Raw genomic sequence first — 15,420 nt, forward strand, 5'->3', positions numbered from 1 at the left:
CAGTCCGACAAAAGAAGCTCTTGGCGAAATACAACAGAGGTCAGAGAGTCTTCTCCACTGCAATATTTTGACTAGTGTAACATCCGTGTCCACCTTGCAAGGCAATTAAGGTGCCCTAGTCTCTGTGGCTTTTTGTGCAGCGTAACCTTGAGTGGGGTTACATTTGACAGAAAGAAGAGTCAAGTGAAGCCTGTACCCCCTCACTATGCCGTGAATGCTGGGTGATCCTTAGTGACTGGAGGCATATTTCTTACAGAAAATGATCAAAAACCAAATCACTATTCATTTGGTCCTGGTTGAATGGCTTGCTTTTCAGGGAGCATGTTGGTTGTGAAAAGTGAATTCCCCTCCCCCTTGAGTTTCAAGGTTTTCCATAACGTTTTATACTGCCTGCTAATTACAGTGAGGGAAAAAAGTATTTGATCCCCTGCTGATTTTGTACATTTGCCCACTGACAAAGAAATGATCAGTCTATAATGTTAATGGTAGGTTTATTTGAGCAGTGAGAGACAGAATAACAAAAAAAATCCAGAAAAACACATGTCAAAAATGCTATAAATTGATTTGCATTTTAATGAGGAAATAAGTATTTGACCCCCTCTGCAAAACATGATTTAGTACTTGGTGGTAAAACCCTTGTTGGCAATCACAGAGGTCAGATGTTTCTTGTAGTTGGCCACCAGGTTTGCAAATATCTCAGGAGGGATTTTGTCCCACTCCTCTTTGCAGATCTTCTCCAAGTCATTAAGGTTTCGAGGCTGACGTTTGGCAACTCGAACCTTCGGCTCCCTCCACAGATTTTCTATGGGATTAAGGTCTGGAGACTGGCTAGGCCACTCCAGGACCTTAATGTGCTTCTTCTTGAGCCACTCCTTTGTTGCCTTGGCCGTGTGTTTTGGGTCGTTGTCGTGCTCGAATACCCATCCACGACCCATTTTCAATGCCCTGGCTGAGGGAAGGAGGTTCTCACCCAAGATTTGACGCTACATGGCCCCGTCCATCATCTCTTTGATGTGGTGAAGTTGTCCTGTCCCCTTAGTAGAAAAACACCCCCAAAGCATAATGTTTCCACCTCCATGTTTGATGGTGGGGATGATGTTCTTGGGGTCATAGGCAGCATTCCTCCTCCTCCAAACACGGCGAATTGAGTTGATGCCAAAGAGCTCCATTTTGGTCTCATCTGACCACAACACTTTCACCCAGTTGTCCTCTGAATCATTCAGATGTTCATTGGCAAACTTCAGACGGGCATGTATATGTTCTTTCTTGAGCAGGGGGACCTTGCCGGCGCTGCAGGATTTCAGTCCTTAACGGCGTAGTGTGTTACCAATTGTTTTCTTGGTGACTATAGTCCCAGCTGCCTTGAGATCATTGACAAGATCCTCCCGTGTAGTTCTGGGCTGATTCCTCACCGTTCTCATGATCATTGCAACTCCACGAGGTGAGATCTTGCATGGAGCCCCAGGCCGAGGGAGATTGACAGTTATTTTGTGTTTCTTCCATTTGCAAATAATCGCACCAACTGTTGTCACCTTCTCACCAAGCTGCTTGGCGATGGTCTTGTAGCCCATTCCAGCCTTGTATAGGTCTACAATCTTGTCCCTGACATCCTTTGAGAGCTCTTTGGTGTTGGCCATGGTGGAGAGTTTGGAATCTGATTGATTGCTTCTGTGGACAGGTGTCTTTTATACAGGTAACAAACTGAGATTAGGAGCACTCCCTTTAAGAGTGTGCTCCTAATCTCAGCTCGTTACCTGTATAAAAGCCACCTGGGAGCCAGAAATCTTTCTGATTGAGAGGGGTCAAATACTTATTTCCCTCATTAAAATGCAAATCAATTCATACCATTTTTTACATGTGTTTTTCTGGATTTTTTTTTTGTTATTCTGTCTCTCACTGTTGAAATAAACCTACCATTAAAATTATAGACTGATCATTTCTTTGTCAGTGGGCAAACGTACAAAATCAGCAGGGGATCAAATACTTTTTTCCCTCACTGTACAGAATGTAACAGTTTTCATTTATATTTTAGGTTACTAGTTTGCAGATTAAGGTTAGGGATTAAGACTAAAGTTAGGGTTGGGATTAAGGTTAAGGTCAGTGTTAAGATTAGGGCCAACTGACCAGATAAAAGGGATATAGGGAAATATGCAAGAATGCTTGAACTACTCATGAAATATGCAGGTGAAACAGGTGCGCTGTCAGCAGATTTATTTGCGCCGTTTTACATGTTCTGATTAGATATTTAATGCTTCCAGTGTCGCTGTTTGCCGTGGAGGAGTACGAGGCCCTGCAGGAAAACCTGGATCTGGAGAAGGAGCTGAGGGCAGAGGCAGAGAAATTTGCACGAGAGGTGAGCTCTCTCGAGGCACCCATAATAGGCTTAGCAGCTTTGGATGGGTATTTCTGTCAGCACGACATGTCTCCTTCTCACTGGGCACAGACGTCAATTCAACTTCTATTCCACGTTGGTTCAGTGTAATTTCATTGAAATTACGTGGAAACAATGTTGATTCAACCAGTGTGGTCCCAGTGGGTTAACTGTGATTAATATGCTTGTTCCCAATCCCATTTTGCAGGCACCTGATCATGAACTTGTTTTCCTACTGACTCATCACTTAGACACTAATATGATGCATCACAGGTGTTTCCCAACAAGTAAACAATGGAATCAGGCCATTGCCTTAATATCTGACAAGGTGGCTGTGTTAATCTGCTAAAGGGTTGTTTCCGACTTAGGAAATTTACGCCTTTCCTACTCACTTCTCTGTAGTCTGTTTTTAGACTTACCTTACACAGGTGCATAATGGGCTTTGCAGGCATGGTTCCCTTGCGTGCGCTGAATACATTTCATTAAACCTCTGAATACCCTCCCAGTTGCTGCCCAACAGATTTTCTTGTGGAGTTTTCATTCAATAGGATTTTCAGTACATTTATCCGTTTAAATATGGTGTACCTTTAATTCTAATTTTGTAGACAGAATACATAGAGAGAACGGGTTCAGAATATAGGGATCAATGAAAGAAAGCCATCTAAATATATGCATTTCAGCCCCAACTGGTAGATTTTTTAATTATTTAGGCAAATTTGGGTGTTAGGAAAGTATGTATGAATCATTCTTTTTTTAAAGTTTGGAGAGCCTTTATGCCCGGAATATATTGATGATTTAAAAATACAGTGGTTTGATTCATCCAGAAAGTTGTCATGTAAATGTACAATAAGGTTGAACAATAGTCCTATAAATCACCCCTAATCCTCACTAATCATGGAACAGTGATGACAGCGGTCCAGTCGTGGTGAACTGTGCTCCAGGTTTAAACTGCTACATATGGTCTGAGTCCCATAACGATTCAAATAGGCTACATGTCCCAAATGATTGCACAACATTACCCTAATATGATCCACTAATACAAACAACCCTCAGGGACAACTATACAGGCGTAACAGAGGAAAGCGGGGAAAACTACACAGACGTGACAGAGGAAAGCAGGGACAACTATACAGACGTGACAGAGGAAAGCAGGGACAACTACACAGACGTGACAGAGGAAAGCAGGGACAACTATACAGACGTGACAGAGGAAAGCAGGGACAACTACACAGACGTGACAGAGGAAAGCAGGGAAAACTACACAGACGTGACAAAGGAAAGCAGGGACAACTACACAGACGTGACAGAGGAAAGCAGGGACAACTATAGAGACGTGACAGAGGAAAGCAGGGACAACTACACAGACGTGACAGAGGAAAGCAGGGACAACTATACAGACGTGACAGAGGAAAGCAGGGACAACTATACAGACGTGACAGAGGAAAGCAGGGACAACTACACAGACGTGACAGAGGAAAGCAGGGACAACTATACAGACGTGACAGAGGAAAGCAGGGACAACTATACAGACGTGACAGAGGAAAGCAGGGACAACTATACAGACGTGACAGAGGAAAGCAGGGACAACTATACAGACGTGACAGAGGAAAGCAGGGACAACTATACAGACGTGACAGAGGAAAGCAGGGACAACTATACAGACGTGACAGAGGAAAGCAGGGACAACTACACAGACGTGACAGAGGAAAGCAGGGACAACTATACAGACGTGACAGAGGAAAGCAGGGACAACTACACAGACGTGACAGAGGAAAGCAGGGACAACTATACAGACGTGACAGAGGAAAGCAGGGACAACTATACAGACGTGACAGAGGAAAGCAGGGACAACTATACAGACGTCACAGAGGAAAGCAGGGACAACTATACAGACGTGACAGAGGAAAGCAGGGACAACTATACAGACGTGACAGAGGAAAGCTGGGACAACTACACAGACGTGACAGAGGAAAGCAGGGACAACTATACAGACGTGACAGAGGAAAGCAGGGACAACTATACAGGCGTGACAGAGGAAAGCAGGGACAACTATACAGACGTGACAGAGGAAAGCAGGGACAACTATACAGGCGTCACAGAGGAAAGCGGGGACAACAACACAGATGTGACAGAGGAAAGCAGGGACAACTATACAGAATTGACAGAGGAAAGCAGGGACAACTATACAGACGTGACAGAGGAAAGCAGGGACAACTATACAGACGTGACAGAGGAAAGCAGGGACAACTATACAGACGTGACAGAGGAAAGCTGGGACAACTACACAGACGTGACAGAGGAAAGCAGGGACAACTATACAGACGTGACAGAGGAAAGCAGGGACAACTATACAGGCGTGACAGAGGAAAGCAGGGACAACTATACAGACGTGACAGAGGAGAGCAGGGACAACTATACAGGCGTAACAGAGGAAAGCGGGGACAACAACACAGATGTGACAGAGGAAAGCAGGGACAACTATACAGAATTGACAGAGGAAAGCAGGGACAACTATACAGACGTGACAGAGGAAAGCAGGGACAACTATACAGATGTGACAGAGGAAAGCAGGGACAACTACACAGACGTGACAGAGGAAAGCAGGGACAACTATACAGACGTGACAGAGGAAAGCAGGGACAACTACACAGACGTGACAGAGGAAAGCAGGGAAAACTACACAGACGTGACAAAGGAAAGCAGGGACAACTACACAGACGTGACAGAGGAAAGCAGGGACAACTATAGAGACGTGACAGAGGAAAGCAGGGACAACTACACAGACGTGACAGAGGAAAGCAGGGACAACTACACAGACGTGACAGAGAAAAGATAGGTATACGAAATGGAATGGACTGATGCAAAATGTAAGCTACAAATTGAAGAACACTAACACTAAAGTGACAGTTATAATTATGTGGGTATAACTTACGGTGGCTCCCGATAGTGGCTAATATTTCATATGATACAAATTGTAAAATATAACTGAGACAGGGCCGGGCATATAATTAAAACATTCTAAAGCACATACAGTACATCAACTCCGCAGGTATAGCCCTACAGTACCCTCAAAAGTTTACCCACAAATTATGAGGGCACACAATTATTTCAGCAAATTAGGAGGGCACACAATTACAATTCTGAATAGCCTACTTCACTGTGGAAAATGGGGCGCGATACATGTCATATGATATGATTTTCAGTTTGCTTCCATATGACTGGTTTCAGATCATCTCCAGGGATTATAAGGAAAGGTAATCTAAAACAATTGCTGTGTGTATTTACAATCCCTTCTCCGAACTGATTACTCATTTACCTAGCTCTTATTAATAGCTTATCAATTTATAAATTACAGTGCATGGAGAATGCTGTTATTTCCATCATGAAAAGAAAGTAGAGGTTTGCGAGACCTTATTCTTGTTTTCCTCGCACGTAAAGTTGGTGGAATTATGATGGAATTAAGCCAAACTCAGAATAAGACGTGTCTGTAGACACACCTCAGCCTCACCTTCATTTATTCCATCTCCACCCCAAACCAATAGCGGTTGAATAGCATGCTATTCTCATGCTTAAATTCAAGGTCAGAATACGCAGAGAGAGGAAAGTGCATAAAAAGGGAATTACGTTCCATTTACGCTCGCTTAACTCGGGTCAGAATCGTTCCCCATATGAATTATGAATTTGAGCTGTAACATTGGACACCAGTATCCAATGGTATACTGTTTTGAGAATATGTGATGCCGCTGTGTTTAAGATGTGGCATGAATATCTTAGAAGTGCCACATGATTGGATGACATGTATGTTCTATATGGTGTCCAGATTAGTACTCTTCCCCCTTGCAATCTAATCAGTATTCAGGAACACTCTATTCATTATGTGTTATCACCAGAGATCATTTTTGAGAACATATGTAGCTAAATGAATGACCACCCTATGCATGCTGCATAATGAGACCTCAATATACCCCCTCTCTGCAAACACACATTTTGAATAGCCTCACTGGTTTCTATACATGCTCAGGTGCTTTTATCGGTATACTCAAATATTTGTTTATTACACTAAAACCACAGGTATGGTTAATTTACTGCTAAAACAGGCTGGAGTATACTTATTTTCCCTTGAGGTGTTACAAATGTCACATGCAGTAATGTATCAACACTGTTAACACTTATTGACAGCTTCTGTCCCTTGTGTAAATCCTCCCATGCAGATGCTGGTTGAGCAGAAGAAGCTGAACAGACAGAGTCAGATTCTCCTAAAGACCTCATCACCCAGTGAGGCCCTGCAGGCAGCCCTCACTGATGTCACCAGGCTCACCCAGGCCCTGGAGAGCCAGAGGCTGGAGCACCAACAACAGGTCACACATCAACATTAACACCACATCACCAACAACACAACGCTTCTTCAGTGTGATGAAAATTGGGTCTAGAATCTAATGTCAGCCAAGATATTTTTTCCCTCATAGTCAAATGTTGCATTTTTTTTAAATGACAAAATATGACCTCATCTGAAAAAGATCTACTCCAGTTTTGCACGTGGAACAAATATGAATGTGTATCTGAAAAAGACTGAAAGTCAATTAGCTCATCAATTAAACTGTGAGATGTCCTTTTGAATGACAATTGTCACATGGAGCACTTAGGGCAGCGACTTTCTGTGTCCATACTGATAAGGAGTATCAGAGACACCATTCACTCTCAGCAGGATTTGGATGGGTGAAAACAATTAGGAAGGAGTGGGATCACTGATCTCTCCTGGTCTAGGGCGGAGGTGAGCCATACCCTCCATTTAAAGAACAATTAACACATTATTTGAGGAGCAGAGAATTTTTTTGGGACTGGCACCTATCCAAAGCTACTTATCAGCAATTATCGCCACAGGAGCTGTTTTGTGGTGCAGGCTCTGAGCAGCTTACGTTTTGTTCCGTTGTTTTGTGTCGGTGTGTGTGTTTTAAAGCAGCACCACTTATCACTATTTTTGCCTCAACCTTTTTCTGTCTGTAGTGAAGAACCATTGTTTGCCTTGTAAAATCATACTCTTTATTTCCTAACGTTCACTTCAAATTTAGTAAGAATGCCCCCGGTACACAGCATATCTTGTAGGATTGTGAGTGAATGGGTAATGTTTGGCGGTAACAGATGAAGGGGATTGAGGAGCAGCTCAGGAGTTCAGAGCTACATAAGGAGGTGCTGGCGTTACAACGTAAGCTAGAGCTCCTGGCAGAGGAGAAGAGGGAGCACGAGGAGAGATGTTCCAAGGCTAAGGTGGAGGCCAAGGATCTCAAGTTTACTGGTGAGTGGAACAGCAGAATTGGAGGACTGCACACAGTAGCTGCACTTCCCAGCAGGGAATGAGTGGGCTTTGTCAAAAGGTTGATGTTATTCTCATGTTTTTACAATGGGATTTCTACATGTATTCAACTGAAGCCAACCTTGGGTTTTAACTATAGAGAAATGCACAGAACCCCCTTCATTTGTTAGCAAAAGCAATAGACTGCAAAGAAACATTTTCATTAGAGCACTTTATAATGCATTTGTAGGTTAATCATCTCAACCTGCAGTTCTCTAACCATTTTCTGAGCCATTTCCATTCATTTCAAGTGTTTGTAATGTTGAGCCTTGGATGATGATGTACATCAGAACATCAGTCATTAACAAAAGAAATGGACTAAAAACAGTGTTTCATGGAGCAGTTCAGAATACATTTTTGGGTTAATATTCTCCATTTCCATTCAGTTCGTAATATAATGTATTTTACACCTCCCTTAATGAATGGATGCTGATGCTACTTGTCCATTTGTCTTATTGAGCAGTTGAGGAGCTGCAGAAGAAGCTCCAGGCCCTTTCTAACCCTCCGCCTGCTCCAGCCCCTCCACCTCCGCCCCCGCCACCCCCTCCTCCACCACCAGCCCCACTCACCAACCCTCTTGGGTGAGATATGAACAAATGGGAATCATTTACAATGTACGTTTTACATGAACTACATCTGCTTGAAGTAGTCATACTGGGGACCAGGCTTACTTCCTGGTCAGGTCACATGGTTAGGAAAAACTCCCTATAGGGCCCTATATATGGTCCAAGGTCAACTCACTCTTTTCTGTTTCTTTACAGTTCACTGCTATTGATGATTCGCAAAAAGAAAAATATCAGTAGGGATATTCCATTAGTTGTTCAAGATTCAGCAAAGGAGCCAGGTACAGTAAACAGAAAAATTCCTAAAATCTATATTTTAAGAGCTTTAACTAAATGTTCTTATAACCTCTCTTTGGTATGTCGTCGGTTGTAGCGTTTAACTGCAAGCACTGTATGACCTTATACTATTTATTTTATTGTGCTGGCTCTGAACATTTGGACAGTAGTTCAAGGGTGTCGTCAAACAGCTCCCCCTTTTCATGTAAACTACAGTGCATTCGGAAAGTATTCAGACCCCTTGATTTATTCCACATTTTGTTACGTTACAGCCTTATTCTAAAATTGATTAAATCGCTTTTTCCCTCATCAATCTACACACAATACCCCATAATGACAAAGCAAAAACAGTTATTTAGAATTTTTATTTTGCAAATCTGGAGGGGAAAAAAACTACTGAAATATTACATTTGCATAAGTATTCAGACCCTTTACTTAGTACTTTGTTGAAGCACCTTTAGCAGCGATTACAGCCTTGAGTCTTAGGTATGACGCTACAAGCTTGGCACACCTTATTTGGAGAGTTTCTCCCATTCTTCTCTGCAGATCCTCTCAAGCTCTGTCAGGTTGGATGGGGAGCATCGCTGCACAGCTATTTTCAGGTCTCTCCAGAGATGTTCGATCGGGTTCAAGTCCTCTGGCTGGGCTACTCAAGGACATTCAGAGACTTGTCCCAAAGCCACTCCTCCGTTGTCTTGGCTGTGTGCTTAGGGTCGTTGTTCTGTTGGAGGGTGAACCTTCGCCCCAGTCTGAGGTCCTGAGCGCTCTGGAGCAGGTTTTCATCAAGGATCTCAATGTACTTTGCACCGTTCATCTTTCCCTCGATCCTGACTAGTCTCCCAGTCCCTGCCACTGAATATCATCCCCACAGCATGATGCTGCCACCACCATGCTTCAACGTAGGGGTGGTGCCAGGTTTCCTCCCGGCGTGACACTTGGCATTCAGGCCAAAGAGTTCAATATTTGTTTCATCATGAGAGTCCTTTAGGTGCCTTTTGGCAAGCTCCAAGCGGGCTGTCATGTGCCTTTTACTGAGAAGTGGGAAGAGTCTTGATGGTTCCAAACTTCTTCCATTTAAGAATGATGGAGCCCACTGTGTTCTTGGATACCTTCAATGCTGCAGACATTTTTTGATACCCTTCCGCAGATCTGTGCCTCGACACAATCCTGTCTCGGAGTTCTTTGGACAATTCCTTCGACCTCATGACTTTGTTTTTACTCTGACATGCACTGTCAACTGTGGGACCTTATAAACACAGGTGTGTGCCTTTCCAAATCATGTCCAATCAATTGAATTTACCACAGGTGGACTCCAATCAAGTTGTAGAAACATCTCAAGGATGATCAATGAAAACAGGACGCACCTGAGCTCAATTTCGAGTCTCATAGCAAAGGGTCTGAATACTTATGTAAGTAAGGTATTGCTGTTTTTTCTAACATGGTTCTTATTGATACAGTACCTAGACGTCCACATTCAGACTTTGTACAACCTGTCCCATCGACAATCTCATCTGTTTCTCAGTCCATCCACATAGTTTGATTGTTTATAGTTTCCACTCTCTCTTATTTCAGGTTTCACTCAGGTAGAATCACCTTCTCGCGGTCTAATCTTGAATTTTGTTGAAATACCATGTGCTCTGACCTTGGTTTTCTTGCAGTATCCATAATTGAAATTCAAATGTTTTATTGTTTTCTCATTTAAAACTGCATACAAGACATTTTTCTTTCACAAATGTTCCCCTCCTCGATGTAATGTGTAGAAATTCCTCAGTGGAATTGAATGGCAGCTCGACTTAATTGAGGGCCATTATTTAACCCCAAATTTAGGTTGCTCTCAAAGTAATTTCTATTTTCCAGAATCACTATGGGTCAGTTGGGTCACTTTTGTATGAGGAATGTAGATATTAATAATTGAGTAGTCAAAGGACACCAGTCTGTGCTTTATGAGCATTTATTAGGGATGCATTGGGCATTGACGGGCCATGTTAGTTAAAGGCCCAGTACAGTCAAAAAATAGATTTTTATGTGTATTATATATATTTCCACACTATGAGGTTGGAATAACATTGTAAATTTGTGAAAATTATGATAATGTCCTTTTAGTGAAAAAACTGTTTGAAAAGACCACCTGAAATTTCAGCCTGTTTTGATGGGATGGAGTTTTTGTGCCTGCCTGGCGACATTACCAGACAGTATAAGTTAATAGACCAATAACAAAGACAGTTTTAAACCTCTCTGCCGATAACAGCTAGTTTTCAGGTTACATATCCCTCCCATTAGGCTCGTCCAATTAGGCCCCTCACTCGGACCGCTCCCAGACAGTCCTAGCAAAATTCTTGCTTGAGAAATTGCTCTTTGAAAGAAGCAATTTTTGTTTCCTTTTGACCATTTTTAATTGAAAACAGTCACGGTAAAGTACTTCATTGTTACCCAGAAATGATTTGATACTGAGATAAAAATGGCTGCATTGGACCTTTAATAAAGTTACGTTCTTCCATTTGCATGAACAAAAAACAAACCTTGAATAGTTAGTGGGTGATACATTTGTATGTATTTTCTGAACATAAAAATATCCTTGTTTTGTTACCAGTCCTTCATTTTCTGTGATTTTCTGTTATTGGGCACTCACTACTGTACCTGGTTGCCCCTAGAGGTAGAAGAGAATGGCTTGAATACCGGCATCAATTATATTTTTCATTGGAATTAGAATGTTTGAATAAAAAAATAAAAAATCTTTAATACTTTGAATATTTATTGGAATACTTTGGAGGACAACATTTTCATAACAATGTGAGTTGTGTGCCAGCTAACAATGGCTTTATTGTATAATCTTAATTGAAGGTTACAGGGTGATTAGGTTTACCCATTCAATTGTTGGGAGCATAGCGTGTGCAGCGTTCTTACATTTCTTTCTACAAGCTGTTAAATGAAATATCTCCCAACTTTTGTCAGCTGCATATAACTTGTATTTTCTTGCAGAATTTGCTAAACTTTTCTTGTTGAACTGAATAAAAACATAATGGTTGTTGAAGGAGTACCGAAGCCATTTGTAAAGACCACTGTATGAACTGTTGCTCGTAATGTTTGCCCGCAATACTCACCTTGGTGGAACGTATAGACAGCAATAGAGGAGGATGGAGGTAATTTTTTTTATTAAATCTCCAAGTAAAGTTGTACTCTAGTATGGATCAAAATTCAATAAATAACCCGTGCGCTCTTTGTGTGTTGACTCCTAGAGATGGACATCAGGCAACAAGCTGTGGATGAGATGATGCAGAGAATCAAAAGGGGGGTTAACCTCCGACCCGTTGGCCAGGCCCCCAACAAAACCAAGCCCGTCCAGGTACATGCAGAATATACCTCACAAAGGGTCCCCAACATCGTACCACTTCAGCTCAGAGAAAAGCTGAGTTTCTACATAAATGCACTCTTTTTCCTTGTTATAGGTGAAATGGCTTTATGACCTGTGCAATCATGTTTCATGAACCTGTGTCCTAAGAATAGTGTATGTGGTACTGAAGCGAGCTTGTTTTTGTACGTTGTAAGTCATGTCAACATGGAGCTCTGTACAGTATGTTTACCTTAGAGAAAAGCTGTGTTTCAACAGGAACACAGTGAAAGGCTTAATGACCTGTCAGAATCATGTTCACGGGCCTGTATGTTTCTAAGTAGCATAGCGTCTCTGATGGAAGAAAACCTTGTATCTCCATAATTGAAACTTCAGGAAATTTAAAAACTGCTCTATTTTACAAATTGGGTCCACACGACTATGTAAACTTCAGAAGCTATTTTGAACACATTGTCACATTCTAACAGGGATGACAGTGTGCTGTATGTGATTACCGCATGAGCTTGTTTTTCTTATGAGATCTCTAAGACATGTCAACATGTAGCACTCTGCCCACAGTTCTCTCAAAATTGGAGACCATTAGGACCTATACTTTACCCAAATTATTTTATAATGTGTAAATTGTCTGTTTGCATGGGAAATTAAATAATTATACACTATGTGGACATCTTTTTATTTTTTGACCCTGTTTTAACCCGTATTCTGGTCTCTGTGGTATGAAGAGTGGTCTAGAAATACACTACAATGCTAACAGGTTCTGTAGGCTGAAACAGTGATTGGGATAAATGTGTCAAATATGTGCTGCTTATTTACCAAACCCATCTTCCCATCTGTCCTCATCCTCTTACCAGCGAGAAAGGGTACCCTCTAATTCTGCCATTCAGGAACTTAAAGGAATTCTGGTAATGGAACCTTTTAATAATAGCAGTAGTCCTTTCTGAGGTACTTTTCTTTTCCAAAATGTTGTTATTTGTTGTTGGTGATAAAAACATGATTTGTTAGACACTACAGTATACAAGCTACCAGAACAAACAATATTTTATAATACATAGCTACTTAAGTTGTTAGAGGTTATTCTCAAAAACATACCAGAATCTGTTTCCCTTTTTGTTCCAACTGTACAGGCCACTTTCAAAAGGCCCTCCCCCCACCTTAAAGTTGGATCTCCATCAACAAACACTGAGTCTGAGTTGGAGAGAGTTCTACAGAGACGACGGGGCGCATTCAAGATCTCACAGGAAAGTTGTGAGTTTTGTCTCCTTTAAAATATATACAACTAAAGAATGACAAGCCCATACTTACTCTGGAGGGGGTTTCAGTGGTCGTAAAGATGACAAACAATATTGTATCACTTTTTGTCAATTTAGACAAAGGCAGTCTTATGTCCTGCTAAAGGTTTAAGTACGAATAGCTAAAGGATGGGATCATGGAGAGAGTCTTGTGTAACAAGGAATAGGTAAGATGCCATCCGTGGTAGAGTATCATAACGGAACGTTTCTTGTTTTTGCTTTATTGTTAATATTAAATTAAACAAGTAATTTTACATTTAGGAGACTATATATATGAGGCATGTTCAAATGAATTTCCAGTAATTAATGCAAGAATACGGTTATTGCCTTACTCCTTTCACCTGTTGTAAATTTTATATAAATATCAATCATTTGCAAACACATGTTCTAATTATTTAATAATTATTTAGTGAAACAACATATTGCAAATCTCAAAATATGACATCTCATCTTCCACACAGCCCACCCATGTTTTGTAGTATGGACAGCACTTTCTGCTTTGCTGAGGAGGTGGTTCCTGGTAGTTGATTTAGTTAAATGTTACATTATTTTACACTCCTCTGCAAACATACCTACAGAATAATATCAGTTCTCTGTCACTGCAGATCCTACCATCAGACAAATAGGTAAACATACTGTAGGCCTACAGTAGCAATTTCCAACTGTTGAATGTAGAAATACTGTGGATCTATATGTGATTGTGTTTGTGTCTGTCTCTGTGAAGGTTCGCCGTCGTCACCTCGTCCCTTCCCCAGCAGTGTTCTGGATGTCACCAGGGTGAGAGGGGACCAGCCCCAGACCAAGCAGAACTCTGTCCCGCTCTTGGCCCACTCAGCTGACCTGAGTCCTGGCCACTAGCACCCCAGGGCCCTGGGTAAGTGCGCCTCACAGAATGTCTCAACACCTGGAATCCCTGCATGATTTACAATGAAGTTTAAGTCCCAAGACCCAACTGATCGAAAATGAGAAACCTACTTCTTTCTGTAAGATAAATCTCCTAGAGTAAGAACCAGTCTGGCCCTAGTTGTTTCTGATGATTACAGGAATAATTAGAACAGCTCTTGAGATCCAGTGCACCGTGGCTTCATGTTGTATTAAGCTGTGATGTTTTCACACTGCTGCTTGTTTTGTTTTGGGGAGGGAGTGCACTACTGTATGAAGGATTACCATGGGGCGATTGATTTAGGTGAAATGAAATACTTTGTTCCCACAACCGGAGGCTTTGTTAAAATTTCTTTAATGGTGAAGGTGAAGCCCACATTTTTGACACAGTCTTTGTTTGCACTGAGAGGATCCGTCAGCCGGCTTTTGTAGCCTTGAACATTTGCCAAAGCAAGTATGTCTTTAAATTGGTCTGTCTAGACCAGTATTAACCTTGTAGCCTCCCAGTGAGCAATTACAGGGCACTGTGGCAGATTTTGTTTCCACTACTCCCCTCGCTCGATACTCCCCCGGTCTTTCATGGACCAAGATTATTTTTTTTGTGCAGGTGTTATTTGAAGGCATTATTGTAAAGATTTTTTATAGCAGAATCTATTTCAAGACTAAAGAATTTCAAGCATGTAAATGCACATATAGCATCGTAACTGGTAGTACATTTAGGTCATTTAGCAGACGCATCGTACTGGAGCTTTAGATTTTAGTCAAATGCTTGACATGTCAACTACAGGTTAAGCTGTTCTGCTAGGTGTTTGTTACGGAACAATTGGATTGGGATCAACTTGCTCTCAGAACGCCACAATGACCATCACGCTTAGTTGACCATGAGGATGGGCTTTTTTCACTCACCTGCACAAATTCGTTGGACTATTTCTGAAGTGAGGGGGGAATGTGAGAGCCAGAAACAGGAGTGTGACGTCCCGTAGCCATTGTGTGGGGCACTAATTGAGGATTTGGGTCTCATTTGTCACTAAGGCACAATTTCCACTTGGAGCACAGTTGAAAGGGTCAAATCCCCCAAGATTGTGGAGGAAATTCAATTTGAGTGACTTTTCTTTCTGCCATCTTGTTTACATGTATACTACTTACCCCCAAAAGCCTGTTTGAGGATAAAGTGTCTTATGTTAGATTTATCTTCCAGGCGCCTCAAGGGGCTCAGACTTCATCTTAAGACCTATTGGCTCTGCACATTCATTCATCAGCGGACTGCTGCAAAAATACAGACAGGGCTACAACGTTGTTGGAAGAGGAAGTCACTTTGTCATTTTATTTAACAGCAGAAT

At 41.7% G+C, this 15,420-nt stretch overlaps 1 protein-coding gene across 1 annotated transcript in view; it reads left to right on the forward strand.

The window, feature by feature from the left end:
• Positions 1 to 15,420, forward strand: part of shtn1 (shootin 1) — a 42,134-nt gene that overhangs the window by 23,385 nt on the left and 3,329 nt on the right. The window contains exons 7-16 of the mRNA XM_029752912.1: positions 1 to 39; positions 2,259 to 2,353; positions 6,583 to 6,729; positions 7,511 to 7,664; positions 8,185 to 8,302; positions 8,483 to 8,565; positions 11,797 to 11,903; positions 12,761 to 12,811; positions 13,034 to 13,154; positions 13,923 to 14,072. The exon at positions 1 to 39 is cut by the window's left edge and continues 43 nt beyond it. Coding sequence (XP_029608772.1) covers positions 1 to 39; positions 2,259 to 2,353; positions 6,583 to 6,729; positions 7,511 to 7,664; positions 8,185 to 8,302; positions 8,483 to 8,565; positions 11,797 to 11,903; positions 12,761 to 12,811; positions 13,034 to 13,154; positions 13,923 to 14,056 — 1,049 coding nt within the window. The 3' untranslated portion in view covers positions 14,057 to 14,072. The remainder of the gene's footprint in view (positions 40 to 2,258; positions 2,354 to 6,582; positions 6,730 to 7,510; positions 7,665 to 8,184; positions 8,303 to 8,482; positions 8,566 to 11,796; positions 11,904 to 12,760; positions 12,812 to 13,033; positions 13,155 to 13,922; positions 14,073 to 15,420) is intronic.

Source organism: Salmo trutta, chromosome 5 (genome assembly GCF_901001165.1).
Source record: "Salmo trutta chromosome 5, fSalTru1.1, whole genome shotgun sequence".
NCBI classification, from domain to species: domain Eukaryota; kingdom Metazoa; phylum Chordata; class Actinopteri; order Salmoniformes; family Salmonidae; genus Salmo; species Salmo trutta.